This window comes from Crocodylus siamensis, chromosome 1 (assembly GCF_052110815.1).
Source record: "Crocodylus siamensis isolate JL-2025a chromosome 1, ASM5211081v1, whole genome shotgun sequence".
Taxonomy (NCBI): Eukaryota; Metazoa; Chordata; order Crocodylia; family Crocodylidae; genus Crocodylus; species Crocodylus siamensis.
In genome coordinates, this window is record NC_143395.1 from 254,855,030 (window position 1) to 254,873,452 (window position 18,423).

The window sequence follows — 18,423 nt, forward strand, 5'->3', positions numbered from 1 at the left end:
GGCTACCGTTCTCCAGTGAAGCTGTAGCGTGACCCTTCCTTTAAAATACGTTCTAAAGAAACAGCTGTTGCCATCTGCTCTACTGCATGATTTTCTTGGTTGTCAAGAGTTGCATTACAGACAGGGTGTGATGTATAAACAGAAGTACTCAGAAGTTCTCACGCAGCCTAGCATACTGTTAGTTTTTAAATGGGCCTGTAGCAAAACCACTTTTTTTTCACCAAAATAAACAAAAATAGGCAACAACCTCTATTTACTTGATTTAAAAAATCAGTCGTTCTGGCAGAGGGGACAAAGGTACATCTCCCAAACAATTGCTTACAGTGTGGAAGCTATACCAGCTGCTTCTGTGTGAAAACTTGGTAGGGACAATTTCCAGAAACAAAAACAAACATGGAGCTCTTTGTGAGATTGATCTGTGTGGTCCTGGCATGCAAAGCCTTACCTTGGTATTGAGCACAGCTTTAGGAGCTTCAAAAAGACTTTTTAACCACTCAGTGAAAATTAATGACAGGCAATTGTTACAGCAAAAAAAAAAAGAGTATAGATGTGAAATTAATGTGAAGGCTGTATCACAGTGCAAAATTTCTACCTGCCCACTAGATTTCTCCTGAGATTTTATTTTTTGTCTATTTTAACTTAAATGTTTCTCTACAAAAATACTTTAAGTTCTTTTCAGTGTATTCTTCCTTTCCAGACTAGGCAGGTATAAAAAAAAAACAAAAAAAAAAACACTTTAAGGCTGCAGTTATTTTTTTTTCTGTTGACTGAGGGAAATGTTGCTCTTTTGATGAGCCTAAGCTAGTGCTCCTAAGCTACTGGCCCCATGGGTCAGACAAGTGGCATGGGTTCAGTGTATGGGCCAGATCCAGTACAGGGTTGGTGCATGGGGCTGTTTTTTGGGTGTGATCCAGCATGCTGGCCTGATCCTGCATGCTGGATCTGGCCGTGCACCAGCCTGACCCTGCAGGCTGACCTGACCCCAGCTGCAGGCTTGATCCTGAGTGCTGGCCCGACCCCATGTGCCAACTTGACCCTGTGCACTGGATTTGGCCTTATGGCAGCCCAATCTAGCACTCAGGGCTATGTTATCTGGACTGTGGGGCTCCCCAGAGCCCAAAAATTTGGTAGTAGTAGAGCGGCAATTAACTTTGCCACTGCCCTGCTCTGCTGCCAAATGTCAAGGCCTGTGGATAGCCCCACGGGTTGGATGACACCATTCCATGTGCCCGGGGGACACTGGCCTAAGCCAAAACACACTGAAATCAGTGGGAGCCTCTTCTTTGATGTAGCAGTGGTTTATGTACAGAGGGCGTGGATTTAAGCAGTCCTTAGTCACATTCAGTAGTGCCTTATTTTGGACATCATCTCACATGACATTATTTGCATCATTATTTGCAAAGGTGGGTCAGATCCTTAAGTGGTTTAAAACTATGCAAATTAGCATAGTATCATGGACCTCAAAGGAAGTCCTTTAAAACGTTTTATGCCAGCCATGGATCAGACCCAAGGTGAAGAAGAAGTGTTACAGAATCACTTGTCTACGTACAGATGGCAGATCTCAGTCTTTATATGAGAAACCCTGATGGCAGTTATCCAGGGTTATAAAATATTGTGTGAAGCCTCAGGAGCAAAAATGTGTCAGTGGTGACTGCAACTCTAGAAGAAATGTAAGTAGTTCTTCTCAGACTGTGTAGCTAAAAATATTCTCTTCCTATCTATGTATAACATTCAGTTTCAGATGGCTTTTTATATTATTTTTAAAGCAAACTACACAGTTTTAATCCAATAATTTAGGGGAAAAAGAATAGTGTCCCCGGGTATTGCACTTGAAGGGTGATACCCCAACGGAAAAAGTGCTTTTTATACAAAGAGCATTCTAGAGATTCTTGTGTTATCCAGGGTTCTTCCACAGTCTAATTTAGGCTGAATTGCCAAAAATAGCCAGGAATGGTTTACCGTATAATATTACAAAAAATAGGTTCATTTTGTAAACAGTTTCACAGTATTTCAGTAATATCGTTGCAATTTCTCTACCCTGCCCTACCCCAGACTATGGCTTTTAGAGTTAATAACATGATCTTTTAAGGAATTGGAAGGTACCCTAAATCATTGCCAGTCTGGTACACTGAAGAAAATGTCATGCATTAAAAGGGCCAAAGATATAGGCGATTTAAAAAATATTATAACAGAAATGCCTATTTAGTGGGTTTGTTGTTTTTTTTTGCGTCCCAACATTTCTAGAATTATGTATCTAAACCTACATTAATTACACATCTATTTACATTATTTAGAAGTTCTTTACTACAGTACTTTTGTACATGCTGGATTTATTACTAAATTTAAAAAGAAAGTAATTACATAAGGCATATATACAGAATCTTGTGGAATTGCAGATATTTCTGCTCCCCTTGGTCTTAAAGCTGCAATGCCCATTTTCTGGTGGCATTTCATTTAATTTATGAAACTGTCTTGAAATATATAAAAGTTGGAGCCAAGACCTACAGCATTAATGAGCACTAATGAACATTTTCTTTTTATTAGCCCTGTTGTTAAGTTTTTCCCTTTTTTGTTGGCATTTAAAATAAACCTGTGATTATGAACTCATACTTGTCTAAAGGCAATCTCCCATTGTTGGAAGAATGATAATCAGAGTCCATCATCAGTAAGGGATATTGCAGCTTTAACCCATGTCTTTGCTTAGTTTATGTATCTCTGGATTTGAAATTAGGCAGGTAGATATTTCACATCTTTAAATATGTCTTTTCCTGTAATTAAAAAAGAAAAAAAGAAAAAGGAGGTGGGAGAGAAGGAGGGAGGAGAAAAAGGGATTGCATGGTGCCATTCCTCCAGTAGTTTTAAACTTTGGATTCATTCTCTAAGTTTGCCACATCACCATTTCTTTCAGTTTGCTCTTCTTGGTTCTTTTCCTCCTCTTCAGTTTCCAGTTCTGCATGCTGGTCTAGTTGGCTGGACACAGACCAAGTCAGGGGCAGTTCTGCTCGGTTGGCCATCTCTGCTAGTTCTTTGGCACTGTAAACTGGTGTATTGGTCTCATACGTTTCATGAAAGCTGTTGTAGTCTACTTCATAAAATCCATCCTCCAGTGTGAGGACAGGTGTAAAACGATAACCCCAGAGGATTTCACTGGTAACATAAGAACTTCGAGCCTGGCATGTCATCCCTGGAAAAAGAAAAGGCAAAAATGTTGTACCACAGAGTGCCCCAGAATGATTCTTGTTTAATAGTTACAGAGTCATGCAAGTACATGTAGCATTGTATGCTAGTACGGGTATGCCAGAAAAATAACAGGTTTGAGGATGACCATTAGAACAATGTATAATGTGTCAGATATACATTTTTCCTTATCTTATATATTTCATAGGATTAGTCTGTCAGCAAAATCCTAACATTTATATGGCAACTGCAGTTATTCTTGAATTTCATCAGTAAATAATCCTAGACTCTGGAAATGAGTTGCAACCAACTTGTTGATAATATACAAGATTTGTAGTGTTGACTAGTCATCTTTTTCTGTATTTTGTTTTCTAATGGATGACCTGTGTAACTAACTAACACTAGCTCTGTTGCCATGCTTAGAAGCTGCCTAGAATGATCAAAGAACTAACTGTTCCTGGTTAAACTCTCGACTGAGGTTTGACCCAAGGATTGACTTTGTTTTGCCTAAAAGTTTGGGGCCTCTGTAAAGGTATATTATTTTTAACTTCAAGCTAATGAACTACTCAGAAGTTTTAGCAAAACTGTCAAAAGTATGTTATGAAAGTTGTGCTGTTAGCTGCAAAGCACTGAAACAAACTTCTTTCTTCTTTTCTCTTAACAATATAGTTTCTACTAGAGCCTCTTCCTTTGAATTGCTGAAGGGGTAATGACCTCAAAGAATGATAGATCTTGTTAAGAAAGTGTAGGAAAAGCAGTCTAACCCTTGTTCAAAATGCAGTGCAACACTGTCTCTAGATGAAGAAATGTCTAGTCAGAAAGTCTACCACAAGACAAACTGGGTGAGGTAATAAAGGACTCAGGGAAAAGGGAATACTTGCTGTGGTCAGTAAACGGGGTAGGAACAGCCTGCAGACTAGAAAATAATATATGGGGAAGACAGCAAAGAGATGTCCCCAACAAAGAGGGATTATGAGGAGAGACTGTAACAGTTTCTCTTTAATTATTTACAAATTCTTTTCATAATTACTGAATAACAGTATGTTACTAGCAAAGTTCAGAAAGTTAATATATGGCAAGAACATAATACAGGACAAGACCATATAACTGGAGAACTATAATAGGTGCCTCTACCCCATTACTCAGGGAAAGAAGAAAAGGTATGTGGGGCCCAGGGCATATCAGCCGGTGCAGGGTTGGGGATGGCGAGTGGCTGGAACATGGAGCCGGCAGCTGCGGTGAAGCCTGTACGGCACTATCTGCAAGGCCCCTCAAAGCATGGGCCTGAGGTGATCACCCCGATTCAGTACCCCCAGGGACAGCTCTGTCACAGTCACTTTAAGACAAACTGTTTACATTGCAGAAGGGGTGGGCCTTGGAGACATAAATCTAGTCCCAGGGTACAGAGAGGCAGTCTGACCCAGAGAGGAGTTTCTAACACAGAATGAAGGGGCTGTGCTATAAAAAGTGGTAGCTGAGAAGGGCCCCTGAAGCTGGGACAAGACAGGGGGAAAGAAGTGAACCTGGGGAGTACTCTGGGGAAGGGCATGCAGGAGACCGAGCTAAGTTTGGTTTAATTTTTGGTTACGTGTACTGTGTACTTATAATTTCTGGGTGAAGGCATTGCAAGGCATGGGGTGGCTAATAGGGGAGTTGGGAGGCCACTGAGGGCATCCAGAGGAAGGGTGTGGATTACGTGTGTGTAGAGAGTGGATTTGAAAGCTCCCAGCACTGGGGTGAATAGGCTGTGGAGAGCTTGAGCTTGTTTAGGAGCAAGGTGCCCTGGAGAAGAGATGTATGTAGTATTGACTGGGCTAGACAGAGGTAACTTGATGAACATGGGGAGAAAGAACAAGCTGCCAAATTTACACTAGATCAAGCCAAAAGCAAGGCAGGTGAGTGCAGTGCATTGCACAGAAAGGCCAGAGTACCTCAGGTCAGGAGTGGCCATAAGAAGGTGCTAGATTTGGAGATAACAGAAAGCTGTCCTTGGGAAATGTACATTGTCATGCCACAGATGTTGCCACCACTGAAGGTACACGGAGTTTCAGAGAGTACGAAAGCTGGTGGTTGTTTATCTTCTTTTTCTCCACAGATAAACCAACTATTTCAGAGAAAAATCATACTTCCTTCTCTCCTTCACCCCCTCTGCTTGAGCCTTCTCCCAGAACAGAGTAAGTTTGTAAGGTCTAAAAATGTTTACTAACCTGTGCTCTTTCTTGATCATGTTTCATTTTTGCTGATATTGTTACCAGTAGTTACTGCACTGTGGTACCTGAGCAATTTTTGCAGCATTTCTCTCCTGTTCAAGTGCGTGACAGTATGTGAACAGTGTACCTCTCAGGGAGGTAACTGCCAGTAGAGCTTTTTCATAATGACCGCTGTGCTTTTGTTACCCTTCCCTGTTGTCAGAGAGGTGCTGAAATACCACAACAGACTTGGTTTTTCTATTTGCTATTCAGAAAGGGAGAGAATACTGGAAATCTTATAAGTTAACCAGTGCTAGAGAGGTTTCTAGTGCAATTTGTCAGTCTTATCAAAAAGTAGTAGACTTTCTTTAGGTTGGTATGGGTACCAAAGCATTTAGCAACTTATCTGAATTAGTGAAGATTCATCCATCAATAGTTATTTTGAATGTTATGAACGCTACAAGATTTTTGCTTTCTGAAATGAGAAGTGGTTAGATCTGTATTTTTTTTCAATTTGTCCATTACTCAGGAAGTGTGATGCACATCTTTCCTATTCAGTGAAATAGAAGGAAAAAAGAGCAATATATATATACCATCCATACAGCGTTCAGATCTGCAAGCTAGAGATGAGATCAATGAGCAGGAAAGCTTGGACATTTATTTTCTTTTGAAGTTCATCTGCTACTTTCCACTTCTACTCCAATGATCGAGGCCCAGTTTCTTGAGTGTCTGATGTGTTTTTTGTGGTGCTTCTGGAATGCAACCGTTAGGAGGTGACAGGATAAATTTTCAAATAGGGTGAAAATGAATCCACAAAAAAAAGTGTAAATAGTCCTAAGTGAAACTGCATCTACCCATGAAAATGGATCATTTCTTGTGAATAAACCCAGTCTGCCTCTACTAATTTTCCTTTAGAGCATTATCATCTTAGATCATGGTTCTGTCAGGAGCTTTGCCTGGCTAGGTTCCAGTGTCCATTTTTATATCAGCAATCCCTCCAGCTGAGGATGATTGTCTTCCATGATTACTTTATCTGTGGATGTGAAGATGGCTGATGAAGCCAATATGGGATCCACAGACCCTGTTGCAACTCAGACATGTTTCTGTGTGAATGGGGAGGTGGCCTCTGGATTTTTGGTTTGCTCTGTGACATGCAGTTTCTGCTGCTTCTGCTTTTTTTTTTTCCATCTTCTGTTGGCATCATATGGCTTCAAAGTACTGAGATCCTCCTGACAGAAGACTTCCTTCATTTGGGGTGGATGTGGGCAATAATCTCCCATGAGTTGATGTTTATGTTACATTTTTTCAAGTTGACCTTGAGGATGTCCTTAAAGCACTTTCTCTGCTCTCCCCTTGAGTGTATGACTTGAATGAGCTGGGAGAATAAAACTTACTTTGGGAGTCTGAGTCGGACGTCTGGATGATGTGGCAGGCCCAGCAAAGTTGATGTCAGATGATCATTGCCTTGATGCTCATAGCGTTTACTTGCAAGAAGATGCTAATAGTGGTGCATCTTTCTTTCCACTGGATTTGAAAGATCTGCAGGCAGCATTGATGGTTCTTTTCCAGTGACTTGAAGTATGTCCTGTACATTGTTCCCATCTCAGAACCTGCATACAGAACAGTGGGAGTCATGACTGCTTGATAAACCATGAGCTTGGTTTCAAATCTGATGTAGCAATCTTTGAATACTTGTTTCCTCAGGCATCTGAAGGCTATGCTTACAATTTTAATGTGATATTGGATTTCATCATTGATGTCAGCTTTCTGCAAGAGATGGCTTCTGAGGTATGGGAAATACACAAAGTTTCACCGTGAAACTGAATTACCGGAGCTGGGGACTGCTCATAAAGAGCTTGTTGATGGACGACCTTAGTCTTCTAAATGTTAAACATCAGTCCCTTTTTCTTGTGTGCTTTGGTAAAGACATCAGTGATTGCCTGAAGGTTTGCTTCTGAGGGAGCACACACTATAGCATCAACAGTATACTGGAGCTCAATGACTGGGGTCAAGGTCGTCTTGGTTTTGGTTCAGAGTTCACCGAGATTAAACAATTTACCATTATTTGGTAGTGTAGCTCCACTGTGATTGGAAGCACGTTGGTGGTCAGATGTAGTATAGCAATAAGAAATATTGAGAAGAGAATTTGATCAATGACACAGCCTTGCTTAACTCCTGTATTAAACTAAAAGGGATCTATGATAGATCTGTTACTGAGAAACACTGTTCACATACTGTCATGGAGCAGGTAAAGAATGGTGATGAATTTCAGTGGGCATCCATACTTTAGAAGGATCCTCCATAGTGCTTCTCAGTTGAGAGTTGAAGGCTTTCCTGAGATCAAAGAAGGCCACGTAGAGAGGTTTATGTTGTTCCTGGCATTTTTCTTGCAGCTGGCAAGCAGAGAGGATCATATTAGTTGTGCCTTTTGATGCCCTAACCCACACTGAGATTCTGGGAGGAGTTCTTCAGAAAGTGGGAGGAGACGGTTCAGGAGGGTTGTTACAATGATCTTTCCTGTGGTGGACAGCAAGGTGATCCCTCTGAAAGTTCCACAGTTGGACCTATCTCTCTTCTTGAAGGTCATCTGGGATTTCTTCATCTTTCCAGATCCTTAAGATGAGGGCATGGAGATGTGATGTGAGCTCCTCTCCCCAACTGCTTGATGATTTCAGTGGGGATTCCATCAGCTCCAGATGCATTGTCATTCTTCACTTGCTTGATGGCTTTCCTTACCTCATCAAGGGTTGGAGGGATTCAGAGATCATCTCTAACTGACTGTTATGGGATTGGAGTTGAGAGCACTCTGATTAACAACAGTCTCAATTAAGAAGGTCTTCAAAATGCTCCTTCCAATGGGTGCTGATGGCTCCCCTTTCCTTGATCAGGTCTCCTCCATCCTTAGGTCTCAAAGGGCTTGGTCCCTGAGTGCTCAGACCATAGATGGTTTTGGTGGCACTGAAAAAACTGCACATATCGTGGATGTCAGTGAGTTGTTGAATCTCCTTCACCTTCAAAATCTTGCCACAATATGTTCTTCATACTGTGGGTCCTCCTTTGTGCCTCTGCCTTGGCTTATTGGTGATTCAGTTTCTTTTGCTTGGAACTGATGTTCTGCCAAGCACAAAAGGCCTTACACTTGTGGCTGATAAATTCTTGGATCTTCTAATCATTCTCCTCAAACCAGTCTTGATGTTCCCTGGTAGAGAATGATATTTTTCATGGGTAACTGGTGCCACCTGAGTTGGGCGGGGGGGTGGCGGCGAGGGGCATGTGCCCCCTTAGCGGCCAGTCAGCGAGATGCACTCCTGTGTACCCCCTATGCATTGCCACTGACCTTTTTGTAACTGCTGCCTTCATGCCAGTTCATGACTAAATAAGAGATTCCAGATGATCATAATCCAGCTCCCGTTGTCACTAACTGGTCACCAAAAGGCTTGAAAAATGTGCTGGAGAAACTGTTTTTATGGAAGATGACTGTGCATGATTTATTGTGAAGAAGTTGCTGCACATCAGCTTTCACCCAGTTTTTGACAGAATGGGGCCTTGATCCAATGGCAGAGGTCAAGACATTTGAAGATCTTGTTCCATTGCAGCCTTCATCAGTCTTTGCATCCGCTGAGATTCTAATATCTTTTCCTTCTGCTCCACTGTTGAGGAATTGCTGACCTATGGCCGGCAGCTGGACAGACTTATCATAATGGCAACCTGTACTTGCCATGTCATAGCATCATCAAAGGATATATGTGGTTTTTCAGGAAGGAAAGCATTGCCATCTGCTGTCCCCATCATATCCTGGTACTGCTGCTTGGTTCATCAGAATGTCTGCTTATTCATCAGAATTACCCGTGCTTGTTTTGCAGCTAACCTTCCATGAAGGTCATTCCACTATCAGCCACCTGTGGATGTGCTGGGCAGCAGTACAGCTCTGCTAGCAGAGTGCCCCTATAGGTACTCACTGACTTCCCTGGGGTTCTGTCTGGGACAAAACTTGTGGAACCTCAGTTGTTGCACTGATAGTGTCATAAGTTTTTTTTGGTAATGTTACCATTCACTTTCTTACCCTAAACTATTTTTCAGCATGACTGTGTGCATGGGCAGATCTAGAATTTTGAAAAGGGGGTGCAGATAATGAGGTATATCATCGCATATAAAACAGCACACATTTTTCTCCAGTTAAAATAACTAGAAGCTTCACAAATGTGCCAGGGGCCTAGGGTTGCATCATTCAGTTTAAGATGGAAACAAAAATAAGTATAGCTTCTTTGGAATAAATTAAAAACAATCTGCAGGGCTGTGAAAAAGGAGTTTCATTACCAAGAGCAGCTAATGGACAGCAGAATTGTGGAACAAAGGATAGCTTGATTAAAAAGGAGAGGGTTGTTAACAGCTGTGGAATGAAGAATTTAGAAAGGATCAGGCAAATTATAAAGCAGATTATAATAAACCATGAAGTCAGTTGACTCTCTCAGAACTGCCTGACTAAAAATACTGTTGCTACTGGTCTCCACTCCTGTTGGTCCTATGTTCCAATTCCCTTTCATGGACCATTAAAAAATGTTTGGTTTTTATTCCAAATGGAACAAAACCAAATACCAAAATACTGAACTCCTCAGTGAAACAGAATTTGTTTCTTCATTCAGATTTAATACTTAGTATAGCTTTAGGCAGGAAAACACATCTATCTTGGCCATCGGTCAAATTATTTTTTTTCTGGAACATTAAAGATTTGAGTTACAGACCATTGAACATTTCTCTAATTTGAAAATTTGACCTGCCTTTCTCTCTCATTTGGATTTTTTTTCTGCTCAGAAATGGCTGGGTAATAACCCTTCATTTTTAGAATTTAGTTAAAACTCCTTCACAATGAGAATGGGAGGACATTTTTGAAGCAAAAAGTTGAAATAGAGCAATGATATCAGTTAGAGGTGCACCGATACATCAGTCTGATATTGGATCAGCACCTGTATAAAGAAAATTGACTGTATTGGAAATCTGCTTGATGTGGCCAATAATTTGGCTGATAAATGCCTGTGTGCACAGCACGCAGGCAGCGAGGAGCTCAGCCTGGCAGCATGGAGAGCTGCGTGCAGCCGGTAAGTCTGTTGTGGTGAAACGGGAGTGGGGAGGGGAAGGGGCATGGGGGACAGATCAACAACCCCTGCGGTGAGGAAGGAATGGGTTGGGGCTGGGGGTGGACGCTGCCTGGTCGGGTTGGGTGTGGGATGGAGCATGGCTTGTTTGGGCCGCGCAGGGAGAGGGTGGCAGCTCTCACCACTGTGTGCTGCTGGTCTGGAGGCTGCACTCCCAGTGCTGCTGGCACTTGCTCCGAGCACAGTGCAGCATGGCCTCTGGCCCCTACCCACAGCTGCAGCCCACCTGGCCCAACCCGCCCAAATCTGGGGGCACCCCCTGCCGTGCCCTCCTAGACAAACAGTGGGAGCAGAGGCAGGAGCTGCTGGACAAGCAGACAAGCTGCTCCCGGACTAACAGCTTGCAGCAATGGGAGCCGCCACCCCTGTCCCCATGATCTCTGGACGAGCCGTGGCTCCATCCTGCACCTACCCCACCCCAGCTGGGCAGCACCTACCCCATCCTCTGCCCCACCCTTCCTTCTCTGTGGTGGGCGTTAATCTACTCCCTCTACTCCCCTTTTCTCCCCCCTCCCCTTTCACCACAACAGACTTACCAGTTGCACGTAGCTGTGTCAGAAATTGCATTGGTATTGGCTGATATGCCTCCTTAAAAAACGCTTATCAGTATCAACCCCCAAAATCTCTATTGGTGAACCCCTAATATCAGTACCTGCTTTTATCTAATAGTCTTCATCTGGATATATGTGTGAGAGAGAGTGAGAGTGTGTTATTTAGTGGTTGGTTACAACTTAAAGAAAATAAAAAACAAGTTATATCTACTGCATATAGCACTTTGTGATTATACTTCAGGTCAGGTGGGGTAGAGATTATTTCATAACCTGTACTTGCACATAGTAATTTGCTGTGACTTGGGCAAGTCAGGCAATATCCTTGAGCTTTACTGAGTTCAGCTGGACTTTGTGGATGAAATTCAGGACTCAAACAGAATCTGACTCAGAGAAGTAGGCTGCAGGGACTGTGTGTGGTAATCTTTGGTTTTTTGGGGTTCATTTTGTTTTGTTTTTTGGTAGATACAGATTCATGGCACAACTAGTTTGAATGATTGTGGTATGAAATTTAGGAAGTGCTAAAATCCTTGTATGGTAGATGAAAACTGGAGGTCCTCCTGAGGTACTCATCTCAACATTTGTCTGTTTTTTTTGTGTGTGTTTAAGCAGGGAAATAAAGGACCAAAATAATTCAGTTTAAGTTAATTAGTTACAACTAAAATGAATGATTTGCTTAAAAAGAAGTGCTAAAGTCAATGAAATCCATGAAGGTTGGATCTTCTGATCAGCTACATTCGCTTTACTGTTAAGTGATCCAAAAGGGGTTCAAGCTAGCTAGAGATAGCCAATGGAGAATTTCCCCTGTTCAGGTGAACTTTTTGCCAGCAGAGAACTGATGGAGGCCGGTCCAGAGTTTCCTGTGCCTGATGTCCCTCTTGCACCTCTCTTATAGGGTGTGGCATAGTGAAGTTCTACTACACCCATTATTTCTAAGGTGTAAGTTAATTGCTTTTTTCTCCAGATTTAATGTGTGCAGGAACCAGATGGCTTGGGATAAGTTAGATATCAAGGTGTTATATACATCTGAGCTCTGTTCAGGTGCAGACAGGAATCTGCCCCAAACATTCACAAGCTTAGGATGTAAGTGTGCCTCTGTCAGAAGAGTTACTCTTAACTTTTCTAACTCTTAAATAAAGTGTTGACTTTGACAATAAACCAATGAACCTTAGGTGAAGCCCCGCTCTGGTGCTCCTTGTCAGTAGGGAGGGGAGAGAGAGAGAGATATCACTCGTGTTTCTGGGAGGCACTTGGATACCTTGGTGATATGCACCATTGTAAGATATTAGATAGGCATATAGATAGAATATTGTTTTCTACGTGCAGTGTAATTCAACTATTTAAAATACTTTATGGACCAAGAAGGTAGCTGAAGATTTCCCTCTCCCTTTGTTTCATGTTTTTAAATGCAAAGCATTTTTAATTGGTTGTAATGAGCCCGTGTATATGTTTTAATTTCAATATCAGATCACAACCTTACCTCAAAATTAGTACGAGGGTTTTTGTCTGTTTATTTTATATGCATACAGAGTCTCTGGAAGCACCATCCAACACCATACAAGATGTAGATTGCTGGGCTAGCTGCCTATAAAGTAAAACTAATTGCTATATTACTACTTTGTAGGTTTTATTATCATCTTTAATGGTCAGTTACAGCTCTTTGATCTGTAGCCAGAGTAGTAAAAGTTGCCACTTTTCTGCAAGAGCAACATGCCATTGTGGATATGGCCTCTATTGCTTTCCCTTTCCCAAACCCCCAGTGACTAGTGTGCCAGAGGAAGATGTACACTGCATTTTGGCTTTTGCTCCACTAGGTAGCTTAATCAATAGATATTCTGCCTGAGCCAGCCAAGTAAGCAGGGATAGATTATTAGTAGTATTTTGATTCTCGATAGGAGCATGGTGTTCCCCATAGAATTTACTAGGAACAATATGCATTGATTTGAAACCAATGTTTAATTATTGTACTGAAATGGCCCTTAACCTTATAGTTTAAGTGTCTCAAAATCTTTGCATATTCATTCTTTCAACACTTATGATTTCCATTTACAAAGAGGATGCTGAATCAAAGAAAAAGTAAAGGCTAGATCCTACTTCATTTTATATGCCCAAATGGCACTTATCCAGGCATATAACTACTGTTTTTTTGTTTTTTTCTTACACACAGTTTGTGATTCTATCTTGCCTTCTGGCATATGTATCTGTTAGAAACAAAATCATGAAGGAGGAGGAGGGCCCTCCCATGTTTTAGCTCCAACAGCTGAGTGGTTAGAAAGCTTACCCAAGATGCAGAAAAGCCAGGCCCTGGGCCTTCCTTGTCCACAGTCAATGACAGGGGTTTTGAACTTTCATCTCCTGTTTCCCAGCACAGTGCTCTAACTGCTACACAACAGATTAGGCATGACCCAGGTTCCTTTGAAGCCCTCCTCTTCAAGCTAGGTTACTGCATTTTGCATTTAATAGTCATTTGATAGCGTCATACGAAAGTAGGGTTGGAAGGGACCTCATGAAGTTATCTAGTCCATCTTTGCTCAAGACAGGATTATTCTTAACTAAACCATCTCAACCAAGTGTCTGTCTCACCTGCTTTTGAAAATTTCCAGAGCAGGTGAGACAGACACTTGAATGGAGATTCTGCAACTTCTCTAGGAAGCCTCTTCCAATGCTTGACCATAATTTGAAATTTCTTCCTAATTTCCTTTACTGTAGTTTTAGTCCATTGCCCTAGTCCTGTCCCATACGGCTGCAGAGAAAAGTCTATTTCTGTCCTCTCTAAAATTGTCCTTTGGGTATTTGAATATTGTTATTAAAACCTTCCTCAGTTTTCTCTGCTCCATAAAATGGATCAAGAGCAGTGGGTAAGTTTCTGCCCCATTTGGAGCAAGGGTCCAGGATAAAACCCAGGACGCCTTCCATTCCAGAACAACAGCCATCTCACTGAGCACCAGGGATCCTGGTTTTCCCCCATAAAAAAATGCAAATTCTCAGATAAAAATTTGTACATTTTCTGATTAAAAACTCAAAATTTGTGATTAAATAACAGACCACTATATATATATAGGAATCAGTTGAACACAATGTCTTCTTTATATATTTACAATTTTAAAGCAATTTGGAAGCCTACCAATGCCTCAATCACTATAATAAAATAAATTCTAAATACCTCTAAATTTTGGTATTTGCTTTTTGGGGCTTTTTATCATGAAAAATCAGAGTTTCCCCTGCCTCCTTCACTCACAAAATGCAGGTTGAGGCCCCTCGCTCCCAAGCCAAGTCCCCCTGGCCCTGCTGGTGAGCCTCACTCCTTCCCATAGCCTCCCCAACCCTGCTGGAGGGGGGCCCTAGCTGCCAGGCTTTGGGGACAGGAGCCCAGGTCCACATCCCCTTGCCATGTGGTGGCTGCTGCAGCAGAGTGGAGCATGGGGTCCGGTTCCCGCCTGCTGCCTGCCTGCTGCAGGCTTGGGCAGGGAATGGGGTCAGCTCCTCACTTCTGCATGCACTCCTGGGGAGGGGAGGTGGTGCAGGCTGCCCCCTGCAGGCTCAGGCTCCCTACCTTGCTGCCCTATCCTGGGGTCTCCACAGCCCAGCAGGTGGGGGCAAGTGTGGGCTGCTCCCTCTGTGGGCTCAGGCTCCTTGCCCTGCTGCCGGCTGGGCTGTGGAGGCCCTGGGGGAGGGCAACAGGCTGGGAGCCTGAGCCTGCAGTGGGAAGCTTGCACCTGCTCCCGCCCCATGCACAGATCTGGGGAGCATGGATCCCCTTGTCCCTTCAGGACTGCGTTCAGCAGCAGGGAACCAGCCCCATCCAACCCCCTGGACAAACCATTTGTGCATTCTGGCCCCAGGCCCCATGTCCCACGCACTGCCTCCAGCCCTGCCCAACTCTCTCCCTCCCTCGTTCCCAATGAGGGCCTCAATTCTCCCCTCTCCTTCCTTTCCCCCCCCCCCCTCCAACTTACCTGCAGGAGCTGCTCTTAAGGCTGCCTGCTGGCTGCACACGGCACCCCATGGCCTGACCACCCTCCTCGCCACCCCTATTGCAGGCTGGAGCTCTGCCAATGTGCTGAGGGCTCTTTGCAAAAGTGCAAAGTCTGTGGGTTTCTCCATTAAAATGAATGATCTGCATTTACTTGTGTAAAGGGGGAAATCCACGTTTTCCTCTTTTTCTGTGGGAAACGGAGAACCCAGATCCCTGCTGAGCACCCTCTAGCTTGTGTACTGCTTCCTAACCACACTGTCTGCTTCTCTTGGCTGCTCAGAGGGCCAGCTTCAAGAAGAGAATTGTAGAAAGGACTCAATAATGCTTAACCTGTGGCCGGATGGTTAGAGCATTGTGCTCTGAGTCCCAGATAGAGAGAGGCTGGGAAGCTAAAGAGATGCTGGTTTAAACCCCCTCTGGGGGGCCTACAGTCTAAGCCTCCCATTTCCCCATTAACCATTAAGCTACTGGGTGTGGGAAGCCCTTCCTATTCCTCTTCCTCTTCCTCCTCCCCCCCATGCCCTGTCCTCTAATGCCAGCTACTCATGGGGTTTTTGCCTGGCTGTAATTTCAGGACTTGCAAGCATTCTGTGATGTGCAGATGCCTGGCCAAAGCACAGTCCTACTGAACATGCCCAGTAGCCACGTGGACTTGTGCATCTGCTCTACACATGAAACAAGATTGCAAATTGTGTTTAAGCGCAAAAAATAGCATGTATGTGTCTGGGTCAGTGTCACTGGATACAGTGAAATAGGATCCAAACCTAAGCGTCTTGCAAATGGTCACACAGGAAGTCTGTAGCAGAGAAAAGGATTAAACCTAGGTCTCTCAAAGCCTAGAGCAGTGCCATAAGCACTCATTGAGCCCTCCTCCCACGAGGTGGCTCAATAGATTTGTTTAGAAACTGCCTGAACAGTAAAAATTGAAACAGTGTTGATTGACTTGTTCCCCCTCTGTCAGACATTAATAAGGACAGTGCTTCAGTGTATCACATTAGCAATTTTTCTCACAGCCAGCATGCAAGATTTTATCAAGCTTAATGTGCATCCAGTGCAGTCTACAGAGGATGACAAAATGGGATATAATAGTTCCCTGGGGCCATTATTTCCACAGTGTGGGCAAAGTTACAGGCCAACCCCTTGACTGATTAGAATTAATAACAAAGCTGACACCACCTCCTTATTCATGACAGTTGAAAAGTGGTACATGCGCAGATTGTGGCTGCATGTTGTTTGTACTGTCTGTTGGTATTTAAGCTTATGTCTTAGCATTGGTTTACAAACATCACCAGAGTTCAGAGTGGTAACCTAGTATGACTTGATGCATTTCCTTGCAGCAGCCTAATGGCAGATTTCACGCTACCATACACAGTAATGTGTTGTGTCATACTCTCCATTCTCTGTTATTGCACTTTATGCAATGGGAGATAGCAAAAATGAAATGTTATCAAAGGCTAGGAAAAAATAATAGGTATTGTGGAACTCAATAAAGTTTTAGGCTGAATTGCCATGAGTTTCTGCACCAGTTTGTCTTAATATTTTTCTCACATTTACATTGCCTGGGTCAACTTTCCTTTTTTCCTTACCCTTTTCCTTTTCTTTCTCCCTTCTTCCTTTCTTTTCTTTTTCAACATGGGACCAATCTTAGCTTTATTAAAAGAGTGCTCTTTGATGTCTGTCTTCTTTTGTGATAAAGAACATTTCCTTGGGTGCACATTTGGGAAGAAATTGGGAAGACCAGTATTTTAAGTGCCATTGGCTGAGGCTGACAGTGTCATATAGTATTGTTTTGTCAGTCATGGTTACAAGATCAAAAAGACGAAGAGATTTACTTTAAGCAGGATGCTTTTCCAAAACTTCTTTTAATGAAACAAATTTTCTGGCGATGCAAAATTGACTAGGTGATTTATGACAGTCGCCAGATTTAAATTCTCCTCTCAACATATTTCTGTTCAATTTAGATTTGTGTTGTGGGACCATTGTTTAGCAAGGAAGGGCCAACTTCTGTCATGGTTGAAGGGCTTGCCTTTATTTAGGCCAGCAGAATTTCACTTATTTATGGGGAAAATAGAATTTGGCTCAGAGTCTCTTGAGTGACCATGTACTGGGACTGCCAACTACAGAGGCATGCTGTTCCTGTTACATCATTTCAAGACTAGCATTAGGGAGCATAGATGTGATCTGCTCTGATGGATATAATTTTTTCAGGAAGTGAGGCTGAGTACTCTTTTATATTAGCAATGTCAGGATGAACAAGAAGGTAATCAATAAGTGCTCTGAAATGAGCAGAAGACTAGAAGCCAGGAACTCTGGATTTTAATCTTGGATCTGTTATTGACTCGGTGTGTGTGGGCTAAGGGAAGTCACTTAATTTCTCTTAATGCCTTCACAGTGGAAATACTAATAATTATTTATGTGCCATAAGGAAGTGTTGAGAAGATTAACATTCTGTAGAAGTGCTTAGTATTAATATTCTTTCATCTGTTCTGTATAAACAGAAACTGCATCCAGTTTGCCACATACACTCATTCTCAGTTTTCACTGTCAAAGCTGCATTAAATCACTTTATCTTCTGTGAAAATATTTACAGCAAAAGACTGCAAAGGTAAAGAGTAAGTTTTTCCACTTCACCTCCCATTCTTTTAAATATTGTTAGTGGGGTTTTATGGGAGCCAAGTTGTCTATTTATTTTTGACTTTTTTTTAAATGCAGCATCCTGAATCCTTACATTTCTGCAAAGCCAGAAGAAGCAGCAGCTGTTATTTGCTGGAAAATGCCTGCAGAGTTACAATGCTGTGATGGTATTTTTTTCCTTCACCTCTTAGTAAACCTTTCAAAAAGCCACATTTTTTCCCCTCAGTTGCTTTGGGTAGAAAGAAAACTTGTATCCCGCTACTTGCAACTAATGAGGGGCAGATTTCAAAGACCTCTGAGAATTTGGTTCAGTAGAGCACCTGGAAGTCTGGAGGCTTATCTGATTCTGAATATAATATATATCTATTTGGACAGTAAAAACTGAACAGCATTTTTAAAGCACGTTGCTTTCAGCCCTGTGCACAAAATCTTCACATTTGAGAGGTGCAGACGGCCTGTATATCTTCCTGCTTCCTTGGCTGCATTCTGTAGTAGAACATGCTGTGCAGCTGCTACCTGGGCTCCACGTGCATACATGCACGTGTGTGTGCATGTGTATGCGCATGTGTGTGAATGAGCCAGCAAGTATTAACTCCAGTGAGAACAGCTGGCTTTCTAATATTCAGAATTTGCCATATATGAAAAGGAAAAATAGTTAACTTTTAAAACTTCAAAAACAGATGGTTAATTTGGGCTTTTAGTTTTGAGTAAGGGCTGGCCTAACTTCTTATTTCTATTTATATATT

The 18,423-nt window shown here is 42.5% G+C and overlaps 1 protein-coding gene across 2 annotated transcripts in view; it reads right to left on the reverse strand.

Moving 5' to 3' along the window:
• Window positions 1-2,266: 2,266 nt before the first annotated feature.
• Window positions 2,267-18,423, reverse strand: part of KCNJ6 (potassium inwardly rectifying channel subfamily J member 6) — a 217,182-nt gene continuing 201,025 nt past the window's right edge. For both annotated transcript variants that reach the window (XM_090031632.1, XM_090031633.1), the window contains one exon: window positions 2,267-3,184. In XM_090031632.1, coding sequence (XP_089887758.1) covers window positions 2,859-3,184 — 326 coding nt within the window. In that variant the 3' untranslated portion in view covers window positions 2,267-2,858. The remainder of the gene's footprint in view (window positions 3,185-18,423) is intronic.